This window comes from Herpailurus yagouaroundi, unplaced genomic scaffold (genome assembly GCF_014898765.1).
Source record: "Herpailurus yagouaroundi ecotype Mexico unplaced genomic scaffold, PumYag 162, whole genome shotgun sequence".
NCBI classification, from domain to species: Eukaryota; Metazoa; Chordata; class Mammalia; order Carnivora; family Felidae; genus Herpailurus; species Herpailurus yagouaroundi.
Genome location: NW_024412403.1, coordinates 29,366,447 through 29,390,743, shown reverse-complemented (window position 1 = coordinate 29,390,743; position 24,297 = coordinate 29,366,447). Strand labels below are relative to the sequence as shown.

Below are 24,297 nucleotides of genomic sequence, written 5' to 3'. Positions count from 1 at the left end.
CATGAAAATTCTACAATGGACTGGGATGATTATCAGGCCAGGATATGTAACCTAGAAATACAGACTTGGTGTAGGAATTGAAGAATCTGTTTGCTAAGACAAAAGGAAGGAAAGAAGGAAGGAAGAAAGAGAGGGAGAAAAGTGGGGAAGGAGGTATGAAGGGAAATAGGGAAGGAGGAAGTGAAAGAAGGATGGGAGAAAGTGAGAGAGAAAGAAAAATAATACAACGTTGACCCTGATTGGATTTTGTTATATTACACTTCTTTTTTTGTAAGTTTCCAAAATGAGCAGTAATTGAAGCTTATTACCCTAATCTGTTATTTGCTCCAAATTTCCCCACAGCAGTTGCAAATAGGAGCCTGAAAGAAGAAAAAAAAATAATAGGAACAAAAAGATTAAAAAGTCAGTGCCAGAATTATAAGGAGCGGTCACTCAGCAAGATTGCTAAAATGGAGAATTGGAATGGATTATAGGGAAGCAAGCACTTTGGGATCCAATAGCTTAGAAATTTGTAGATTTGACTTTCAATTAAAAAAATGGACCTTAAAATAAATAGAATTTATTTATTTATTTTGAAAAGAGTAGATATCCCTAAGGATGTGTGGATGATGTGAACATTACAGGTTTGAGTTTTGCCTCTGTGACAGATTCAGCTGACTCAATAGATCAACTAAATCATTCTCCCAGATATCATGGCTTGCTCACCCAACTTCTGTAGGTCTTGTTCCAATGTTACCTTATGAATGAAGACTTTAGGTTAAGTCACCCTATTTTAACATAATACTTCCTCCCCTTTCCTGGCTTAATTTTTTTCCCCCATAATTCTTATTAATTTTCCGTATACTGGAAAACTTACTTACTTTTATTTTGCCTTTCATCTAGGTTTTAAGCTGTAGGACAGCAGAAATTTTTGTCTATTTGTTCATTGCTTTATTGCCATCTAAACAAGTTTCAACTAAACCCTGAGTAGCATATAAGCTGATGTTCAATAAATATTTTGTTGGATGGATGACTAAGTAACTGAAGTCTGAAAGAACACTCAGTGATTTTAATCCATCATTTGTTCTATGTTATTTTTTTGAGCATTATAACAATAGCTTTCATTTAAATGAGTGCCAGTTTTTAAGCATCCCTAAGAGAAGCAAATCCAGGAGCACTGAACCTGACTTTGAAATTTATGTGCTGTAGGATCTACACATCTCTGATCATTAGGAGAATTTTCACCTGTGTGTAGTTTCACTGGCAGCCAAATTGTAACTTGTTTAAAAGCTTAAAACTTAAGAATCTATAAGGATTGTTGTAAACTTAATCATACCCTTCTCTCTATAATAAATCAATTTCTCTTATTTATAAAATCACTGTCAGTCATAATATCTAAATTGAACCCCTCATAGTTTTTGTGAGTCACCTTTGGGAAATTTCTACTTAAAATAAGAATCCCAACCCCCATAAAAATACACTTACAGAATTGATTTCTAAACATTTCTCAAGTTGTGGAGACCCAAACTGAAGCCAGCATTCTGAAACTTCCTTCTCCAGTAAGGAGCACATTGAGAAGATGGCCTCAACTCCAGTATGTCATATTCTTATCAACACAGCCCACTATCAAGCTTCCTTTTTAATGACTGTGATAAAAATGTAATTGAAGGTCCATAAATTTCCCCATGCTAATCTTTTCTTGTTTGTCACCATAGTAATTAAATCATTTTTTATTTTGTGTTTGAGAGACCAGAGGCCGAGTTTAATTTTTCCAAAATATGTGCATGTTTGGCTACTACCTATGTATTTCCTAGTTTATTATTTTCTGAGCTACTTCCCATTCTTGCTTTCATTTTTTTTATCTGCTTTACTATTTGGTAAGATAATATTACATGGAGGAAATTTCCTGACTTATCAACCTAATTTTCTATTTTTAAGAATTACCCAAATTTCCATTAGTGCAGCATTAAGATAGACTAGGGGTTGGTTGGAAGATACACAGAGGCAGGAACTATACAACAGCAAGAAACTCTACAGTGGAATGTACAGAGAGAGAATACAGTGAGTCTTCTTCATGGAAGAATTCATGGGGTAATGGCTAATTGCCCATCAGGAGGTAGGTGAAAAGGAAGGGAGTTGGACTAAATAATGTCTGAGAATCCCTCCCCCCCTGAAATTTAAGGCTTAGAATCATTTTCTGATGTTAATTCAGATTTCTAATAAGGACTAAAATAATTTGAACTGTCTCCACATTTTTTTTTCACTTTTTGGTTTAAAGTTACCTGGTATATATTAATTATTTTATTTCTTTAAATATTCCTTAATATCTTCCACAAATAAATTAAATTAGGAGTGTTATTTCAGTACCTAGACTGCCCCCTTTCTGTCTTTCATGTCAGACTCTTTTCATCACTTTAATCCTCCCATGCACATTCCAGACTTTGCAACTGCATACTCAGTTCAAGAAAAATGGTTTCAGTATGTTAATTTTATATCTTTTATACAAAAATATGCAGACGGGTATTGTGCCAACTTTCCTGAGGGTTTCTGAAGGACAACACGAAACTCATTTTTAAAACTTCTCTACCAGCAAAATAATTCGCTCTTTTAAAATTCAGATAGAATCTGTTATTCACAACAAAGTGCCCCAAACTAAATGCAGTATTTTGTGGAAAAAGAATAAATAACATTGTAGTCTGGAAAAGCAATACCCTCCTGTATAGTGTCCAATAAATTCTTGGTCTTTGTTAGTTGTGTCTAATTACGATGCTTTAATTCCCTTTTAACAGTTGGGTTTCACAGCATTTTATATCCAGCTACATTAAGAATTAATTTTTTGGCTTGATACCAATGCCGAATTTGCTTATCCAAACAGAAGCCATGCCAAGGGCTTGAAAGATGATGACAGTAATTAACCCAAATCATATACCAGGAGTTGTTCCAGTGAAAGTGTCTGTTAAATAGTGTATCTTTTCCTGATGGTGAAGCTGATTGTACGGAGGCCATGTATTGCAACGTCCCACAGAATGTTTCTTGACACTAGAGCCAGAGACAGAAAGGGAAGAGCCACCAGACTGATCAAATAAAGCCTTTCTTATTCTGGTAAATAACATGGGAAATGGGGAGAAATGAGGGCACATAGCTCAGTTCAGTATTTCTAGAGGTCAGTTCGATATTAGATAAATCAAATGACCTAGAACTTGGCATACTTCACGTTTCTATGTCCCTACAAGGGACAATGAGATATAGGTAAAAAGCATGACCATTGCAGCAAAAAAGTAGGAAAAAACTGCAGCCACTATAACTACTGATTTTGTTATGTAAATCTTAATATAGTAAAGTGATAAAATATATCATCATAATATAAAACATAATGCTGTTATACAATAATATTTTAGGTTCATTATATACTGAGCTACAAAGACCATGTATAAAATGGTTTAAAAATTAAAAATCTGTTTTAGAACAACATTTGTATTGTGATACTACACACATGTAGGGAAAAGACTGTGGTAATATTCACAAGCACTTCAGCACCGAATGTCTCTGGAGCATAGGATTATGAATGTTCCTTCTCCTGCTTCTCTCCCTCCTCTGTTTTCCCTCCTCCTTTGCCATTACTTTTCTTCATGCTGTTAGACATTTTCCAAATGTTTCTCCAATAATACAGTTCTAGAGGAATTGACACACACCTGGTGATTGGTTAGAAATGTGCCAAGATTGAGACAGAGGAAGTATTTGTAGCCCTTTACAAAGCCAAGGAAAGCTTTAAAGAAGGTAGGAAAATAACTGATTCAATTTAGGGTGGTGTAGAGATAAACAAGCAATGAGATGAATTGGATGTCGAATAAGCATTTTACTGTATAGATCTGGAGCTCAGGGAAGAAGTATGGACTAGAACAATCAATCTGAGAGTCACCCACAAGGAAGAAAGTTTTTGTAACTGGGAGTGAATGAGGTTGCTCAGGAGAGTGTGGAGCATACAAAGGCAATACAGCTGGACCTTGAACAATGTGAGGGGTTGGGGGCACCGACTCCCCATGCCGTTGAAAATCTGAGTGTAACTTTTGACTCTGCAAAAGCTTAACTACTAATAACCTACTGTTGCTGGGAAGCCTTACTGATAGCAAACAGTCAATTAACACATATTTTGTGTGTATTAACTGAGTCCCAGGCAAACCTATTATTTCTCTCTATTCCCTTCGATATGCAGCCTGTACTCCATGATTACCATCTCATCCAAATGATGGCAATAATGTGGAGTCTCAGGCTTTGCTTTCTTTCCATTAAACCTTCACATTAGAACTCACATGTCAGTGCTCATCACACTTGCTTCAAAAGATCAGACAGCTGTATAAATTGGTTCCACCGTGAATTAACACCTTTCCTCCACCTGGGCTCTTAATAGTGCCTAGAAATTCTTCCATGACTCTCAGAAGGGGCCCCACCTCTTACTTGATGGAGAAAGTAAGGGCAGACAGGAAAGTCAGTCACCAGATCTCTACATTTATCTGCATCTCTACACAGCCTTTTATAGTTCTCTCCTACAGCAAACAAAGGAAATTCTTTATTAATATCCAAGAATAGCCAGATGATCTGAATTCCATTCTGTCCCATTTAGGGAGAGAGAGAGAGAGAGAGAGAGAGAGGGAGAGAGAGAGAGAGAGAGAATCCCAAGCAGGCTCTATAGTCAGCATGGAGCCTGACACAGGGCTCCATCTCATGAACAGTGAGATCACAACCTGAGCTGAAAGCAACAGTTGGATATGTTGTGTGTATTATGTACTGTATTCTTACAATAAGATAAGCTAGAAAAAAGAAAATATTATTGAGTAAATCATAACGAATACATTTACAGTACTGTATGTATATTTATTGAAAAAAATCTACACATAACTGGACCTGTGCACTTCTACCTGTGTGGTTCAAGGGTAGACTGTAATGACTAGATCTGAACCTAAGGAAAAATGAACATTAAATGGAAGACAGAGAAAGAAACCCAAAGAGAAACAAATGGGGGGTGGGGCAGAGAGGAGTGAGAAAATACAAATGCATGGTGGTAGGGAAGTAAAAGGAAATGTCCCTTAAACAAAGGAGTGGTCAGTGGTGATGAATGTCATGGAGAGTTAAAGTGAAGTAATTTTTAAAATATTCCATGGATACAACAATAAGTATTTTACTTATTTCATTAAGATGTTGTTGATGGAAACGCTTTCAGCCAGGTGCCAAGTAGTTCAAAAAGGAAAGGTCACTTGGCAGAAAAACATTTAGCTATAAAAAAAGTCATGAAGTAGGATAGGAAGTGAAGAGGGATTTGGCATTGAGAGTAGAATCATTTTAGTGGTGATGATATTGGTTTTAAGATAAGAAGAATGTGAGGTGCCTGTGTGGTTCATTCAGTTATGCATCCGACTTCGGCTCAGGTCGTCTGGCTCTGTGCTGACAGCTCAGAGTCTGGACCCTACTTTGGATTCTGTGTCTCCTTCTCTCTCTGCCTCTCTCTGTCTCTCAAAAATAAGTAAACATTTGGGACGCCTGGGTGGCTCAGTCGGTTGAACGGCCGACTTCGGCTCAGGTCATGATCTCGCGGTCCGTGAGTTTGAGCCCCGCGTCGGGCTCTGTGCTGACCACTCAGAGCCTGGAGCCTGTTTCCGATTCTGTGTCTCCCTCTCTCTCTGCCCCTCCCCCGTTCATGCTCTGTCTCTCTCTGTCTCAAAAATAAATAAACATTAAAAAATAATTAAAAAAATATGTAAACATTAAAATAATTTTAAAAAGATAAGAAGAATATGTTATTCTCTATAGATTGATGGGAAGGAGTCAGGAGAAGGGAAGAACAAAATGAAGATTAGAAGATTGTGAACAATTCTGGGTTTCTTAGATTTGCCCTAAATGAAAATCCCTTGGATCATTTATTTGAAAGGCAAGTTTCTACGGGGGAAATCTTATAATCTGTATTTTTAATAAGCACCATCAAGTGACTCATTGATAGGAAAGTGTGGAAACACTATAATTAATAAATGTGTTTTACAGCACCTGGCTGGCTCAGTTGGTTAGGCATCCAAATGTTGCTTTCACCTCAGGTTGTGATCTCACTGTTCATGAGATGGAGCCCTGTGTCAGGCTCCATGCTGACTATAGAGCCTGCTTGGGATTCTCTCTCTCTCTCTCTCTCTCTCTCTCTCTCCCTCTCTCTCTCTCTCCCTCTCCCTCTCTCCCTCTCCCTCTCCCTCCGTCCCTCTCTGCCCTTTCCTCGCTCACATTGTCTTTCTCTCTCTGTCTCTCTCAAAATAAATAAACATTAAAAAGTAAAAGTGTTTTGAGTAAATGGGACAGAATGGAATTCAGATCATCTGGCTATTCTTGGATATTAATAAAGAATTTCCTTTGTTTGCTGGAGGAGAGAAGTATAAAAGGCTGTGTAGAGATGCAGATAAATGTAGAGATCTGGTGACTGACTTTCCTGTCTGCCCTTACTTTCTCCATCAAGTAAGAGGTGGGGCCCCTTCTGAGAGTCATGGAAGAATTTCTAGGCACTATTAAGAGCCCAGGTGGAGGAAAGGTGTTAATTCACGGTGGAACCAATTTATACAGCTGTATGATCTTCTGAAGCAAGTGTGATGAGCACTGACATGTGAGTTCTAACATGAAGGTTTAATGGAAAGAAAGCAAAGCCTGAGACTTCACATTATTGCCATCATTTGGATGAGATGGTAATCATGGAGTACAGGCTGCATATCGAAGGGAATAGAGAGAAATAATAGGTTTGCATGGGACTGAGAGTTTCCTGGAATGTGGGCCAGTTAATGCTAAAACTAAGAATATCTGGGGAAACCAGAATCATTAGTCATCCTAGAGAGCAAGGATGGTAGAAAGTTGGATTCAGGATCTGGAAGTCTAGATGAAATAAAAACCAAATGTAGTGAGAATAATTTAATGTACAATTTGGAATAGAAAAGGTTATGGCCAGAAATTGAAATGTTTAGAGTTGAGTTTTCCAAGGTGTGTTAGTTCCAGGTTATAAGATTCATGACTTAAGGACCTGACAATTGATGGTCAAAGTAGAATGCAGATGAAGGACCCTAAATATATGATGGCTCTGAAGTTGAAAAGAGTTTGAATTTAATGAGCTGTCTCTGTAAGCTATGACATCACTCAGGATGGTGGCAGAACAAAGTGGGACGGTGAGCCTGATGCCATTTTTGATAGGCCAGGAGGCAAGTAGATGAGAAGACGTAGATTATGGTACAGATAGGTGGCATTAGCTTAAATAATCTAGGGATTTAGCTCAAACTTGAAGGATAATTATCTGTAGAAGAAGGAAAAAAATCAGACTTCTTCTTCTGACTTTAAAATATATGGGATATCAGAGAATGAACTCTCCATTTGAAGAGATTAAAGGAACAATGCTATATCATCAAGGCAGAGGAATATGCAGCAAAGCAGTTGAGAATGTATAATTAAAAAAAAATGCTTGGTCAATCTAAAACTTACAAAATGTATATTGTCTTGCTTTATCAGGCCCTCATTGGATCAAGGAAAACAATTCTCAATGAAAAAGGAAAAGATCCCTATTGGTGGGGTAAGCACCAGAATAAATATTATTATTTGTTATTAATATATATTAATGTATATGATTATATTGCATTATTAATAAATATATATTTGTCATTGAATTTGAGGAGGTTTGTTATATAATAATTTGAAGAACATACATTAAATGGAACTATTGGATATATAGTGTTGTTTAATTAGGATTACATGCTACTTAGCGATATATATTCTTGTTTACTAATGATAGTATTTGAATATTTATTTTTAAGTGCTCCAGACTGTGCCAGCACTTTACATATAACTTATAAGGTGGCTACTATTACTATTCCAAGTTAGAGATGAGTACTCTGAGAGATATAGAAGTTAGTAACTTGACTAAGATCACATGCCTCCAGAAATGTCAACTAGGATTTAAATCTACCTTGTCTCACTTTTAAGTACAGTAACCTAATTTTGTATCAACTTTGCTTTTAGGTGAAGTTCTCAATCATTCTGAAGTACCTCCAAGCCTTTGGCTGGCTCTGGGTGTGGCTGAGTGTGGCCAGTTATGTAGGGCAGAATTTGGTAGGCATTGGGCAGAATCTATGGCTGAGTGCCTGGGCAAAAGAAGCAAAACACATGAATGAGTTCACAGAATGGAAGCAAATAAGAAGCAATAAACTTAATATCTATGGATTATTGGGATTAATGCAAGGTAAAAAAAAAAACAAAGAAACAGCTGCTTCTCTTTTCTCTTTCTGTCCTATTCTAATGCAAGCATATGGCATCATTTCATTTCACATAAAATCTGTGCCATAATTTGCATATATTTTAGAATAATTTAAATGCATATGTTTTTAATTCACCGTATTTGAGAAAGTAAACCAAAACTTATGTGTGTCAGCTACATGGCCCACACTAAATAATGTGTTTGTCTCATTTAGTCTTGACAAAAAATTATTTATAAGGGTGTTATTATCCCTATTTTACAGCTGAGGAAACTGAGACTCATCTGCTAAGTCATTCAGGACTCAAAAGTCTTGATTACATGGCTACTCACTATATGTGTTTAAACTAATTTATTAACTCATTTAACATACATTCTAATGAAGGGACTCCTTAAACTTGGGCATCCTACTTAGATAATATGTGTAAAGCTTATAGAAAAGTGCTGAGCATAAACCAAGAGTGCAGTAAGTGTTGGCCGTTACTTAACACTATACAGAATGAATACTGTGCACGAAATCCTACGGATAGAAAGTTTTAGAGCCAGCATTTGAATTCATGTCTACCTGATTCCCCAAACTTAACCACTAAATTAACATTTCCAAAAGAGTTTTACATGAAACAATAGAGAGGCTCCACAAATATAGGATTCTGTCCTCTAATAGGTCTGCAAAACTGAGAACTGTATTTTTCTGTGCATCTGAAATCTTTTTTCTTTCCTTTTGCTAAAAAGTTTGAGATATTCTTCAATAAACTGACCCATTTAATTATATTTAAACCAATGTTTCTCAAATCCATTTGACCATAGGGAAAAATTATTTTCTTGTGTTGTCCATTAACATCTTGAGCAACTTGTTTTCCACACAATACATTTTGGAAAACTCTATACTATTATATGCTCCATTCCAAGTGAAAAGTACAATGTAACAAAAGCCAGAAAGAAAAAAAAATAGTCTTTCAAAAAACTTCTTAATAGTTCTGAAATGCTATGGAAACGTTAAGGAGAAAGAAAATTGAGAAAAGTTCTGTGATTATAGTCAAAGATGCATAATCCAGAAAGAGGTAGGAAAAGAATGCAGATTGTAGGTAGTTGAATAATTGATGATTAAGGAGTAGATACGTGTTGTCCTTCAAAGAAGTTAGGTGATTTGAAAGAGAAAATTGAAGGATATTCAAAAGTACAGTAGAAATAAAGAGAAGATTTTTTTAAGTATAGACATTTTGAGTGTGTGTTTTGTAAGAATAAAGTAAGGCACCTTGAGGGAGAATGATAGCAAATTCAAATTAGAAAGTGATACGTGGAAGTCATGCTATCTAAGGATATTCATAAGGGAAAAGACAAAGAGAGGTACATGCATTTGGGAAAATAAAATAAAGATAAAATAAAAAATACGAAACTAGGGCTTTGCTTCTCTTTCGTCCTTTCCCATCTTTATTGTGTGGCTCGAGTGTTTCTTGTAAGTATCTCCATCAAAAAGTAAGCAAATATTTTGAGACAGATTTATGTTTATTTTGTCATTCTGCTAACATAATTCACTGGGGAAAGAGATGTTATATTAATGACTAAAATGAGATATAAGGACTAGCTATAGTATGAAAGATACACTATGTTTGCCTTTGAATCAGTGATAGTCAAGTTTATTGGCTTGCAGTTTACAATTGATTGAGGAAAAAATGGATATAGCGGTCTAGAATTCTAAGCAGCTAAAGAGGATCCATATATACAAATATCTCTATATCTATGTCTATCACATGTGCATATGAGAGTTAAACTCATATCGATCCAGGAGCTCATGTTACAACTTTCAGGGAAATTCAGTATACTTTGAAGAATATTTTAAGTGAGCAAATATCATTTCCTATACTAGACAAGGTATGCAGGTTTAGTACTCACAATTTTACTTTTGTAAAATGAGAATTTTTAAAAAATTTTTATTTAAATTCCAGTTAGTTAACATACAGTCTAATATTAGTATCAGGTGTAGAGTTTAGTGATTCATCACTTACATATAACACCCAGTGCTCATCACAGTAAGTGCTCTCCTTAATGCCCATCACCCATTTAACATGCTCCCTCACCCTCCCCTTCAGTAACCCTCAATTTGTTCTCTACAGTTAAGAGTCTTTTTCCTGATTTGCCTCTCTTTTTGTTTCCCCCTATATTCATCTGCTTTGTTTCTTAAAGTCCACATATGAGTGAAATTATATAGCATTTTTCTTTCTCTGACTGACTTATTTCCCTTAGCATCATACTCTTTGCTTCATCCATGTCATTACAAATGGCAAGATTTCATTTTTTTAATGGCTGAGTAATATGCCGTGTGTGTGTGTGTGTGTGTGTGTGTGTGTGTACACACCACAATGTTTTTATCCACTCATCAGCAGATGAACATTTGGGCTCTTTCCATAATTTGGCTATTGCAGATAATGCTGCTATAAACATTAGGGTGCATATATCCCTTTGAATTACTATTTTTGTAATCTTTGCATAAATACCTAATAGTGCAATTGCTAGATCATAGGGCAGTTTTCTTCTTAACTTTTTGAGGAACCTCCATACTGCTTTCCAGAGTGGCTGCACCAGTTTGCATTCCAAACAGTGCAAGGGGGTTCCTCTTTCTCCACATCCTCACCAATACCTGTTGTTTCTTGTATCGTTGACTTTAGCCATTCTGACAGGTGTGAGGTGATATCTCATTGTGGTTTGATTTGTATTCCCCTAATGATGAGTGATGTTGAACATCTTTTCATGTGTCTCTTGGCCACCTGTCTGTCTTCTTTGGAAAAATATCTGTTCATGTCTTTTACCCATTTGTTAATTGGACTCTTCACTTTTGGGGGGTTGAATTTTATAAGTTCTTTATAAATTTTGTATACTAACCCTTTATCAGATATGTCATTTGCAGATATCTTCTCCAATTTCATAGGTTGTTGGAATTGTTCATTTTGCTGATTGTTTCCTTCACAGTGCAGAAGCATTTTTATTTTGATATAGTCCCAATGTTTTATTTTTGCTTTTGTTTCCCTTGCCTCAGGAGACATCTAGTAAGAAGTTGCTACATTTTATATCAAAAGGGTTACTACCTGTGTGCTCTAGGATTTTGATGGTTTCCTGTCTCACATTTAGGTCTTTCATTCATTTTGAATTTATTTTTGTGTATCGTGTAAGGAAGTGGTACAGTTTCATTCTTTTGCATGTTGCTGTCCAGTTTTCCAAACACCATTTGTTGAAGAGACTGTCTTGTTTTTAATTAACTATCAATGGACACAGGAAATATTTTGTAATGAAGGCAATAGATTATGCACAGCTTAATCAAAGGATTTTTTCTTGATTCGTGTTTTGTGTAGAGTGGTCTTCAGTCATTAAAATATGAATCTTCTCTATTTTTTCTTTATTTTTAATTTTTTGCATTAAAAATTAAAATTTTCTGAAGATTTGTTATTAGATGCAATTATAAATTATCTATAAGTAGGGTGAGCCTAAGAAATGAAAATGCATTATTTCTAATTTTTTTCAGTAGACTATAGCTGCATCTTATGGAATCTTGTCCAATCAAGAGCAGGCTGTATTCACTGACATCATCATAGCTCACAAAATAAAAAAGCTGGTGGGGGCAGAGGGGCGGTTAAAGCATAAACAGCATTGTCATATGTTATTACCACAGGCCTCTTATGAATTATATAAATGTTAACATTCAAAATAAGCTAGAGTTCGAAGCACAATGTTAGATTTATATTTTATAACAATAATAAAACTCTTACCTTATTTTCTACAAAAGAAATATTTCTGCACATCTTTTTTTTCCCTGGGTCCCAGCTATTTGCCTTAGAATCTCTAGGACACTCTGAACATCTCTTATCTGTTGTGTTTTATGCCTTACCTTTCTCCAATCCAATGTGAACATATAGGCACCTTATTTTCAAAGTGCAATGTGTTTTTTTTAAATTTTTATTTATTTTTAGTTTTTGAGAGAGAGAGAGAAAGAGAGAGCTCATGTGCAAGCAGGGTAAGGGGCAGAGGGAGAGAGAGAGAATGAGAGAGAGAGAGAGAGACAGAGAGGGAGAATCCCAAGCAGCCTCCATGCCCAGCATGGAGCTCAACTGGGGCTTGATCTCATGACCCTGGGATCATGATCAGAGCTGAAATCAAGAGTCAGACATTCAACCGACTGAGCCAGCCAGACGTCCCCAAAGTGCACTGTTTAGAGTACACTGCTGTTTCTAGTTTAACATGAGTAAGTGGATCATCTCCTTTACTTACCTCACAAAATACCACTGAAATGACAGTGAATAAATATAAAGGAAAGACTTCAGAAGATTTCAGAGTGATAAAGTTTTACATAAGCAGTTATTATACTGATAGATAATCAAGGGTAGAGGAACCTGTAGATATGGGAGAAGCTGTAACAGAAGAGGGAGTTGTTCCTTTGAGCAGTGGATAAACACTAAACTCATGGTCATGAGTAGAGAATAGGATTGAATTGCATGGAAATAATCAAAATAATTCACTAGACCATTGTTCTCCTCCCATTAGCTTCTCCTACAACACCCACCACCGTCAACAATGTGCACAGCAACTGTCATTGTAGTAATTTCATTGTGGTGATACAATGAAAACTAGAAAGTTGATATATAAAGAGGAAATGAGGGTTTCTAGTGTGTGTGACATACATAGAAGAAATCCTTAAATGGCTTTTGGAGAAGCTCCAGCCTACGTGTCTATATTCCAGTATTCCAGACTCTCTGTGTCACACCTACCCAATTTTGTGGAATTTGAAGCAGTCTCTTCCATTCAGAGGAAAAAAATGTTGGGGGAAATTAATGTGTGCAATAGCAGAAGGAAGCCATCACGTACCTCCATTAATTAACCATGTGTTTATTTCATACGTTTAAACTGATAATGATGAATGATTTTGCATTTTTAATTAAACCAACAGTATAAATAACGGCTAACAAATCAAGCAATGGAGTTTAGTAATGAAACAATCCTATTTGAAATAGAAGCTTAAAATGTCAAATTAGTATCTTCAGAGATTCAAAATACTATATCCACAAAGCCAGTGCAAAAATGTGCTGAAAAAAGTTCAATCATAGACAAAAAATACTTGAAACATTTAAAGAATTTAAAGAGATTATTACAAGTGTGAGAAGATATGTTAGAAGACATTTTCCCAGAAGTACAACATAAAAAATATAAATCGAAATGATAAATAAGAAAATTAAGGGAATAATCCAGCAAGTTCAACATTCACATAATACATCTTTCAATAAATGCAGGTGAAAATGGTCAAATTCACAATATTTAGCATTTCCCAAAACTGAAGAATGCAAGTGTTCTGATCTTGCAACCATTCCAGGTTAGAGTGGAAAGTGAGAGGGTTCCAAAAGAGTAGATGATGCTGCAAAACAGGAGAGGGCTAAATAGGATGAAGGAAATAGAATATCTGATGAGTCTGAATATATTTGGAAAAGATTTGCTGACAATTGAGTGTTTGGGAATGAATTAGTGCTTGTTGCATAGAAAACTAAGAATATGAAAAAAGAATGGTACAACCATAATAAATTTTGTTAACTTCATACATAATGTATGTTTGGTGGCAATATAAACATTGGATATTTATTTGAGGAAAGAGGGTAACAACCTGTTTTTGAAAGGAAAGAGGGAAGTATGGGGGAGTGAAGTAGGAAAAAAAAAGAAAATGTATAAAGTTAGAAATCACTTAACAGCAGCATATGATATTATTTAAAATATAAAGGAATTAGTTAAAATAATTTAAGATGATCAGGGTTAACTACCATTCTTTTGTTTTTAACATACTTCCAAGGGTATAAGAATTATGCTGACATCACACTTTTGTTAGCAGTTTCATGTATTAGAGAGCAGTGGAGCAACTGTGTATCCCCTATGACTCAGAACAAACTAGCATAAGTAACATGGGAATTTATTGACTCCCCAGACTGAAAAGTCTAGGCATAGGTCATTATACAAACTACAGATGAAGTGTCCACTATTCTTTACGAACTCTACTTGTTGTCCTCATTGGCTTAATTCTCAGGCTTCACATGATGATGGAAATGTTCTCTTTCAAAGAACTTCCTTTGAAGTTCGTAGAAATTCATAAAATTTTACTCCTTGAAACAATTTGAATCACATATACATCCTTGACCAATCACTGTAACGAAGCATGACTTCTTTTAGCCCTATAAGTTCTCCATTTTGAGAATTATTTGTCCTTTCATTTCCTCTCCCACGTGGATAGCCTTCTATGAGCTTGTCTCTTTCTTGTCATACTTGGTCAAATGCAAGTAACAATAGTCGATAGATAAAGCTAGATGCTTATTATTTATATGTCTGCCTTTTCAGCTGTGGCAAGAACAACTCTTCCACCAACCAAATCTCAGTAGCTTAACAGACCAAAAAAAAAAAAAAAATGTGTTCATTGTGGGTCAAGTAAAGGACTACACTTGTTCTTGTGACCCAAGTTGAAGAAGCAATCCAACCACCATTATAAATGTTAACAGGCACTGTACAAGGAATAAATGTGAGCAGTTCTGGTACCAGCAATTAAATGCTTTAACCTGGTATTATGTGTTGTTTCTCCCTCAACTTGTTCTTCAGAACCCTTGATATGGTCCCCTACATCAAAAGGAGACCAGAAAGGACAACTCTACCATGGACTAGAAGCTAGGAGAACTGAAATTATTTGGCTAGCAGCACCAGTGACTACCATATTGTCCCATGGGACATCACAAATAGGTTGCTAGAATTCTGTGAACCTGGTTGATCTGTTATATCTTGTGCATTACTCTAGAATCTATGCCCATGAATAAGGAGAGTTCTTTGATAGGATTGCAACCCATCAGAGTGTCTGTATTTATTATAAATGCACCATTTACATTTATACTTAGTTTGATCCACAGTCACACGTTAAGTTTGCTCTTTGAGTTTTCCATTTAAAAAATGCTATGATAAACAACACTTTGAGAATTAAAATATAAAATTCCTTAAAAAGGTTAACATGCCCTTGATAACAATTTGTTTTTAGGTTTCTTTGTCTGCTCTGGAGCCTATATACTCACTCGAGGGTCCCTGGCTGCCTCTCGAACATTGTATGCTCAGCTATTGGATAATGTGCTACACCTCCCGCTCCAGTTTTTTGAAACCAGTCCTATAGGCCAGATAATCAATCGGTTCACCAAGGTTAGTAAAGCTGTACCTTATTGAATAGCATGCTTAAAAATGATGATCCATATTTAATACCTTGCAATAGCATTTTTTAAATTAAAAAAAAAATTTAGTGTTTATTTTTGAGACAGAGCATGAGTGAGGGAGGGGCAGAGAGAGAGGGAGACACAGAATCTGAAGCAGGCTCCAGGCTCTGAACTGTCAGCACAGAGCCTGACATGGGGCACAGAGCCTGACATGGGGCCCAAACCCATGGACCGCGAGATTATGACCTGAGTGCAGTTGGACGCTTAAGCAACTGAGCCACCCAGGCACCCCTTTGCAATAGCATTTGTAAAAAAAAAAAATCACCCTAAAAAGATGGGATTATGTTTAGTATAGATTTTTTTGGTATTGTATTTCTAATTCTTGGGATATTTATAATTGATGTATAGCAGTATCACATCTTACACACATAATCAAAATAACCCTTGAAAATTGCTGGAAGAATCAAAAAAGTATATGTGCTCTGGTGTCTACAACTCCAATTCTTGTGTATATTTAGCTTGAGAATCACTAATTTAAGCTGAGAAGGTAAAGAAAATTTAATTCTTTATGGAGACATTTGTATTTTAAGCATTCTGCTTTTAAGTAAACTGTCAACTCACTTATGGTGAATGTGGGAAGGGGTATAGCTTCCCAGAGTGTCTCTGCTTACCTCCAGGATTTTCCCCATTATATTTACTATTTTTTTAATGTTTATTTATTTTGAGAGAGAGAGCATGAGCAGGGAAAAGGCAGAGAGGGTGAGACAGAGAATCCTAAGCAGGCTCCGTGCTAAGCAGAGCTTGATGCAGGGCTGAATCCCTGGACAATGAGATCATGACCTGAGCCAAAATCAAGAGTTGGTCACTTAGCCAACTGAGCCACCCAGATGCCCTGGGAAGGTGTGTTCTAAAGACAGGCAGGAGGGGCGCCTGGGTGGCTCAGTCGGTTAAGCTTCCGACTTCGGCTCAGGTCATGATCTCATGGTCCGTGAGTTCGAACCCCGCGTCGGGCTCTGTGCTGACAGCTCAGAGCCTGGAGCCTGTTTCAGATTCCGTGTCTCCCTCTCTCTGACCCCCTCTCCCCCTTCATGCTCTGTCTCTCTCTCTCTCTGTCTCAAAAATAAATGAACGTTAAAAAAAATTTTTTTAAATAAAATAAAAAAAAATAAAGACAGGCAGGAAACTACATACGGATATGATGCTCTTACCCTATTTGGTTCATGAGATAATCAGGAAAATCCCAAAGCAAGACTTAGAATTAATAAAATTCCAGCTCCACTCTTTGTGTCAATTTTGTTATAAACTGATTAGTTGATCCCTTAAGGTTGGATGTCTTCCTATTCCCTGGGATTTCATAGGTCATACCTTATACCATAGATTTGACAACATAAATTTGATTAAGTTATATGTGAATTGATAGATGACCTTCCTATGTTCCCTCTCTCTCTCTCTCTCTCTCTCTCTTTTAAAAGTTTATTTTGAGAGAGAGAGAGAGAGAGAGAGAGAGGAGGGGAGGGGCAGAGAGAGAAGAGAGAGAAAGGGAGAGAGAGAGAATCCTTAGCAAGCTCCACACTATTGTGGGGAGCCCGATGTGGGGCTCAAACTCAAGAACCTGAGCCGAAGTTGGACAATTAACTGACTGAGCCACCCAGAAACCCCCGCTATGTTCTTCTCTCATTCCCATTGTCCACTTCAATCTTTCAGTTTCTAATTTTGTAAATGAAAATTATTTTGTTTTCCTGCCTTTTGTGATGTTGACAGGACCCAGCTAGCCAAGAAGGCCACTGAACGTGTTCTTGATGGATAAGAATGGCCCAGGAGTATTTTACATATTTTAAGTAGTGACTAGTGCTAGGCCAATGCTCCTGAACACCCAATTACTGGGGTTTGGACTCTTTTTTAAAATCTTTTTAAGCAGAGTCTGATATTAGTCATATAAACTAAGTGCTGTGTATTTGTCACTGGGAAACGCACATTGCTTGATCATAGGCATTTTGTTACTAAATACCCTCTTAACTATTACAACTGACTACAGGGGGAAAATATGTGGGGATAGATTGGGAAGGGCAAAGACCATGTAGTTAGACGTATTCAATCATCATATTGTCACATCCAAGTATTTTTAAAATTTTTACATTGAATGATATATTTCTTCTTCCTCTCATTTTAAACCATGAAAAGTTAAAAATATAGTGACCTGATATCAATTTTTTAGGACATGTTTATAATTGATATGCGTTTCCATTACTACTTACGGACCTGGGTGAATTGTACATTGGATGTTATTGGAACAGTTTTGGTCATTGTAGGAGCTTTACCACTCTTCATTCTGGGGGTTATTCCCTTGGTTTTCCTCTATTTCACTATACAGGTAAGTACATGGACTTTTATGTGTATTAATAACAGAAGTTCACAGTCAATTATAGGTTCAAGCCCACTTCAATTGCCTGTTAGTTCAAGTTCTCCAAAAAGTAGATTCCAAGAAAGGATTCCATATAGTAGAGTATGACTAGAGAATGCCTGCAAAAGATAGAGGAGAGGGAGCCAAGGGGTGAGCCCTCAGACAGCAATGCATGTCTGATTCCTGTGAGGGAGAGAAGAGGATTGGGTAGGGAAAATCTTGGATTACAGGACAGTTCCATGAAAGATTCATCAAATGGATGGGGAATCTACAACCAATGTCACCCATTGGAGTATTCCATGTGTCCCCGAGATGGGCCTGCTCTAGCACCCCTGCCATCCCCACTCATTGCCTGGAAACAACCTGTGGGTAACATGGCCTCCATGCTTAATAGAGTAGTAGATGCCGGGGCAGCAGCCAGACTGACAGTCAGCTGTTCTCCCTGCAGCTAGAGAACTGAGTTGTGCATTTTTATGGTCACCACAGAATCTATATGGTATTTGCATTTTAGCAGAAAGTTAATTTGTCTGTAAATCCAAGAGAGAAACAGATGCTGCCTTTTTGTCCTGTTATCCCTGATATCGGCAAAGTACTCCTAGAAGAACTAAACAGATCTCTCATGACATGATATATATCTTTATATTCCAATGAAAATGTGGTCAACCACATTCCAAAATTATGTCACTGTGAGACTACAGTGTAAAATGAAATTTATTTTTTAATGAGATGTCTTAACACGTATTTAATTTAAATACAAAAGTATTTTGAGGCTGTTTACATGAAAGGATGCAGTTCTTGTAGTTCAGTGCTTTCCCAAAACCCAAGTTTTAAAATTCGTATTGGAGTTTAATCTGCCCAAACCAGAATGTTAATCATTTTCTTATTTCTACACCTTTGTGATTATTATTCCTCTTACTTTCTATGTTTTCCCTATTTTCTCTGCCTGACTGGATGTTACTTACCTTTCATGGCCTAGGTCATATTTCATTTTCTGTGTGAATGAAGTATTCTTTACCAAAATAGTGCAAAGAGATGAGACTCATTCAGGTACTATTGATTTATTATACTACTAGTATTACAGGCTATTTTTAGACCACAAATTATCTCTCCAATGAGATTGTAAGTCTTCTAGGGAAGACAACTACATCTTAGGGCTAAAAGAAACAAATCTAGACCATGAAGGATGGTACTGATGGTACAATTGTACCTGCTTAAAAAAAAAAAAAACCTCATATCACAAAAGAAAATTTATGTGATAGTCTTGTGGTTGGTAGACTATAACAGGGTGACCAGGAGTGGAAACGATCTAGAAACCATCTCTTGTTAGGGGACACTGTATGGAGTGAGACCTGAATATGAATTCAAGAGCCTCAAATTCTAATTACTTTCCTGACTTTTATGTTTGGCACATCACTTCCCTTTCTAGGCTTCATTGATCCCCCCTATAAAACAGGAGTTTTGTTTTATATCAGTGCTACTCAAAGTATGGTCCCTAGACCTATGGGAGATACCCCAGACCTATTGAATCAGAATCTTTGGTTGTACCTCTTTTTTAAAAAATCACATCTTAATGTATACATATATAATTTTTATTTGGTAATCACATTCTAATAAAACTGGGAGGAAATAAAGAATCTATCATGGTGAGGCCCACAGTCTGTGTTTTACCTTCCAGGTGATTTTTATTAAAGTATGAGAAGCATTGATCTAGATCAATAGTTCTTAAACTAAATACTCTAGATAGATTTGGGGAAGAACTCCAGTGCTTTTGCAATTCGTTGAAATTTCCTGCAAATTTCTTTATGACAATCTCTTAAGTCCCCTTGCAATCCCAGAATGCCATAATCCTTCCTCTGTGTTCTCCAGGGCACTTAACACAGAGCAGAGCTGGTAGACTGCAAGTTGACAGGCCATATGGAGTTTCCGATATGTTTGTGTCCAGCCTGCTCAGTGTTTTTTACTAAAATGAAGACATTTTAAAATCAGTGATTTTACATAAAACTCCAAGCCCAAAGATTTTTCTTGAAAACATTGCAAAACGTGGTAATTCTTGATTTTCATTTCCGGTGTGTTGTGATTATCTGGGGCTGGTGAATGATGGTCCAGTTAACTAGGACATGCTCCCTCCAGCCCTCCAGTCTCTGCCCGTCCCAATTATTCTCAACCAAGTTGGAGAGGAAGTAGCCAATTATACTTGTGGCTGCACTGGAGGGAAGTGCTTGTAGACTAGAAAAATGAATATTTTTTCCATAATTATATTTAGGAACAAAAATAGTATTGTTTGTATACTTGACTAACTTCCTTCACTTAATGGGTTCACTCCCTGGTCACATTTCCAACATGTGACATAGAGCTTTTTCCATAGCAGGTGCTCAGTAATGGTTGTTTGAAAAGATTACCAAAGTAGAACCTTACCCACCTCTGTTCTAGTTGTGCTGTCCAGAATCTGGGTTTTTTACTATGCCAAGGGTGTATTCGTTTCTTAGAGCTCCTGTAACAAATTTGGTAGCTTAAAAAAAAACAAAAAAAAATTATTCTTTCACAGATCTGGAGGCCAACAGTCTAAAATCAAGGTGTACATAGGGTTGGTTCCTTCCGGAGCCTTTGAGGGAGAATTGGTTTCATGCTTCTCTCCTGGTTCTGGTGGCTGTTCGCAATGGTTGGCATTTTCCCTGGTTTATGCACACATTTCTCCAATCTCATCCTCACATGGCTTCCTCCCTGTGGCTTTGTCTTCTCCTTTTCTGTCTCTTATGAGGACACTCGGAGTTGGGCTTAGGGCCCACCCTAAATCCAGGATGATCTCATCCGGAGATCCTTAATGACATCTGCAAAGATTCCATTCCCAAATAAAGCCACACTCACAGGTACTGGAGACTGAACTTGAACTTCACTTTTTGGGGTCTTGTCATTTTCAAACTATGGAAGCAATTTCTGCTCCATCTTTCCAACTGCCTTTTTCTGTTTTCCGGTTAGAGATACTACGTAGCAAGCTCTCGGCAGATTCGACGATTGGCAGGAGCCTCTCGCTCTCCTATCATTTCCCACTTTAGTGAGACTTTATCAGGGGTGTCCACTATCCGGGCATTTGGACACGAACAGAGGTTTATCCAGCAAAACAAAGAGGTGGTGAATGAGAACTTGGTCTGTTTCTACAATAATGTAATTTCAAACAGGTAAGTGAGAGCAATATACCTACCTCAAGACCAGTCTCTTTTAAGATGTCTTGTGCCCTGACTTCTAAACAGAAGGAATGTTTTGCAATGGCATTTCATGAAATTATTAAAAAAAGAAAAAGAAGAAAGCCTTAACTGTTTCTAATATTTAATGGACATTTAAGTTAAAATGTATCTGTTCATATTCATATAAAAGTACAATCTACTTTACATGAAAATAAGGTCCCAAGTTTTTTGAAGGTCATATAGGATGCTATTGGAATTTCTAGAGATATGACTCTGTTATATTCTATATTTGTAGAATATGTTCTATTTGCAAGCAATACTTTATAATAGTTTAAATTTGAGATCATCATTTTACATACAGAGGAAAATGAAATATTAAATAATAGCGGGGCACATATAACTTTTGGAGACTAATGTTACCATAGAAAAAAGGATATGTAATCGGAAAGGTGATTGATTTTCTAATAGGATTTTAAAATACAACGCATCATTTTAGCTGGTGTTCTTTTTTGACTTTTTTATTCTGATTAAGTTTTAAAGCAAAGTTCTGCAAAAGTAAAGTGTTTTTCTGCAAAGGAATCCTTTAATGTATCATCACTGCAATCGTCCTATTTTGACTGAGTTCTTAGGAAAAGAAAGCAGTTATTGATGTTTATTTTCCATTTCCCAGAGGAGAGTTCAGACCAAGTACACAAAAAATCTTGCATCTCAGTTGAAGAATATTTTCCATTATCACAGGTGGCTGTCTGTTAGACTTGAATTCCTTGGCAACCTAATGGTATTTTTTGCTGCACTGCTTGCTGTGCTGGCTGGCAGTTCGATAGATTCAGCAATAGTTGGCTTGTCCATATCCTATGCCCTAAATGTAAGTAATAATGATTTTGTGGTATATGATATGTTTATAATGCAATTAATTAAACTATCCTCTCCTTTGCCTGTCTGAATTATAGATTGTATTAACTAAGTAATGAGAGACAAATCTGGATTGCCCTGGAGGCTCATTTCTTCCTCTGTTGCTACTAGCAGGAAGCTGGCTCAGCAATACTAAGTCAGCTCACAGAAAGAACAGGCTGAGTGCTAAAAGACCAGGAAACTCCTGCTGTTACACAGTTACCCAGAACTTTCTTGTTCTCCTATCTTTATGGATTTATAGCATGTAACGGGGAGGGGGGGGGGGGCTCTTTCCACCGTGGCCTGCCAATCCAGTTTGCCCAGTCTAACCAAGGAGATAATGCAAACTCTGGGGAGAGTACATGCTCTCCTTCTTTGCTTATAAGTTTTTCCCTAATAAGCCCTATTTTATATTACATTGAAAAGTACTAGTGGTATGAGTGTGTTCTTGCCCTCTTTGTAAAATCGAATATTCCTTAAATTACTTAGTATAATTACATATTATTAGAGGATAAGTCTAGATGATGTGGGTACTTGCCCTTCATCCCTTATCCAAAAACCTTAATTAAGGCCAGTTGCATTTCAGAATTCAGAACTTAGTCTTGTAGAAAGGAAATAATGACACATATACCATAGTCAAGGTCTGGGGCAGAATCCCATAATCAAACTACTTGCTTTGCAGTAAAATATATGAATGTTTACTCTAAGTGGGTTCAGTAAAGACTTTAAAGAGCCCCATGTCAGTTCAAGTCAGGTTGGCCAGCAAATGATTTGGCAGCAAACTTAAGGAAAAACTGAACTAACAAGAGTTGTTTGACGTCCAGAATTAGGCTTGAATTACCTCCTGTACTTGTGGGTAGGGTGAGAAGAAAGTAGAGTTTAAAAAAAAAGAGGAGACAAGAGTGGTCAAGAGTTAGGAGATTCCTGCTTCCAGTGAATCCTGCCAAAGGTAATGTTATTCACAACTTTTTTCTCACTTGGGACGTACATTTCTTGAGGCACATCTCATCAGTCTTGGTATCCACCGTTCCTCACGCTAAGTATGGACTCCTTCAATACCTGCTGAACTATATTCATTCTATCTTCTGCCAAAAAAACATTGTTTGTATTGATCAGTTTAACATAAAGAAACACTTGTGTGCATGTGTATAAATATATTTACTTCTAAAGTTGTTAAATAATCAGAAGAGAGAAAAGTACATGAAAACTATGAAAAGTGAAAGTGTATAAAGTATGATTAATATTATGTAAAATACTAAAGAACCAGTCAGTAAGCTCTTGGGTTTTTCCCTCCAGATTACTCAATCTCTGAATTTTTGGGTAAGGAAAGCTTGTGAAATTGAAACCAATGCAGTTTCCATTGAAAGAGTTTGTGAATATGAAAATATGGGTAAAGAGGTAAGCACTCCTAAATAACCAATAAATAGATGCAGGATTGAGATATTGTAGTGCACCTTGAATTGACATTTAAAAAAAAATTTTGGTTGGCTCACTAGGTTAAGTGTCCAACTTCGGCCCAGCTCATGATCTCAGAGTTTGTGAGTTCAAGCCCTGCGTCAGGGTCTGTGCTGACAGCTTGGGGCCTGGAGCCTGCTTCTGATTCTGTCTCCCTCTCTCTCTTTGCCCCCAACCCCTGCCCCACTCACACTATGTCTCTCTCTCTCTATCTCAAAAATAACTAAATGTTTAAAAAAATAAAATAAAAAAATAAATTTTAAACAAAGCCTACCTTTCCAAATTCATGTTTTAATATTCAGCATTTCAATAAAATTAAAACCCAATGTATTATGGAATACACCATTATTTTATATATCACAAAAATAGAAGAAAAGACCACAGATAACTAAATTAGGATAATACATAAAATGTAAGATACATTTGTAAAATGTAAGATATATAACATTTGTTATGTTATAAAAATGAAATATGATTACTTGTTTTTAGAAGGCACAATGATTTGTCCTCTACCAACGTAGAGTAAAATATGCAATCTAAGATTATAACTTTGTGAGGATTTTATGTTGAGAAAGGTGTCTTAATATAGTGCTCTCATAATTAAAGCCTGTGCAATTTTTAAATTAACTATATATTTATTGCTTATGCCTTCTGTTTCATTTACTCATCATTAGCATCTCTGCGCATGGGAAGGAGGAGGAGAATAAATCAGTCTGTTTTCTTTCCTTTAATTAGTTATAATTTAGACAAGAGAAGAATTGGGGGTGCCTGGGTGGCTCCGTCAATTAAGCACCTGACCCTTGATTTCAGCTCAGGTCATGATCTCAAGATTCCTGAGTTTGATCCCAGTATTAGGCTCTGTGCTGGTGGTACAGATCCTGCTTTGGATTCCCCCCCCCCCTTCTCTGCTTCCCCCCC

The 24,297-nt window shown here is 36.7% G+C and overlaps 1 protein-coding gene across 5 annotated transcripts in view; it reads left to right on the top strand.

Moving 5' to 3' along the window:
- LOC121036081 (multidrug resistance-associated protein 1-like) overlaps window positions 1–24,297 on the top strand; it is an 89,102-nt gene that overhangs the window by 54,877 nt on the left and 9,928 nt on the right. For 4 of the 5 annotated variants that reach the window (XM_040484173.1, XM_040484174.1, XM_040484170.1 and 1 more), the window contains 7 exons: window positions 7,501–7,561; window positions 8,008–8,227; window positions 15,285–15,439; window positions 17,666–17,821; window positions 20,828–21,027; window positions 21,772–21,898; window positions 23,221–23,322. In XM_040484173.1, coding sequence (XP_040340107.1) covers window positions 7,501–7,561; window positions 8,008–8,227; window positions 15,285–15,439; window positions 17,666–17,821; window positions 20,828–21,027; window positions 21,772–21,898; window positions 23,221–23,322 — 1,021 coding nt within the window. The remainder of the gene's footprint in view (window positions 1–7,500; window positions 7,562–8,007; window positions 8,228–15,284; window positions 15,440–17,665; window positions 17,822–20,827; window positions 21,028–21,771; window positions 21,899–23,220; window positions 23,323–24,297) is intronic. The other variant, XM_040484171.1, reaches the window with a different exon arrangement.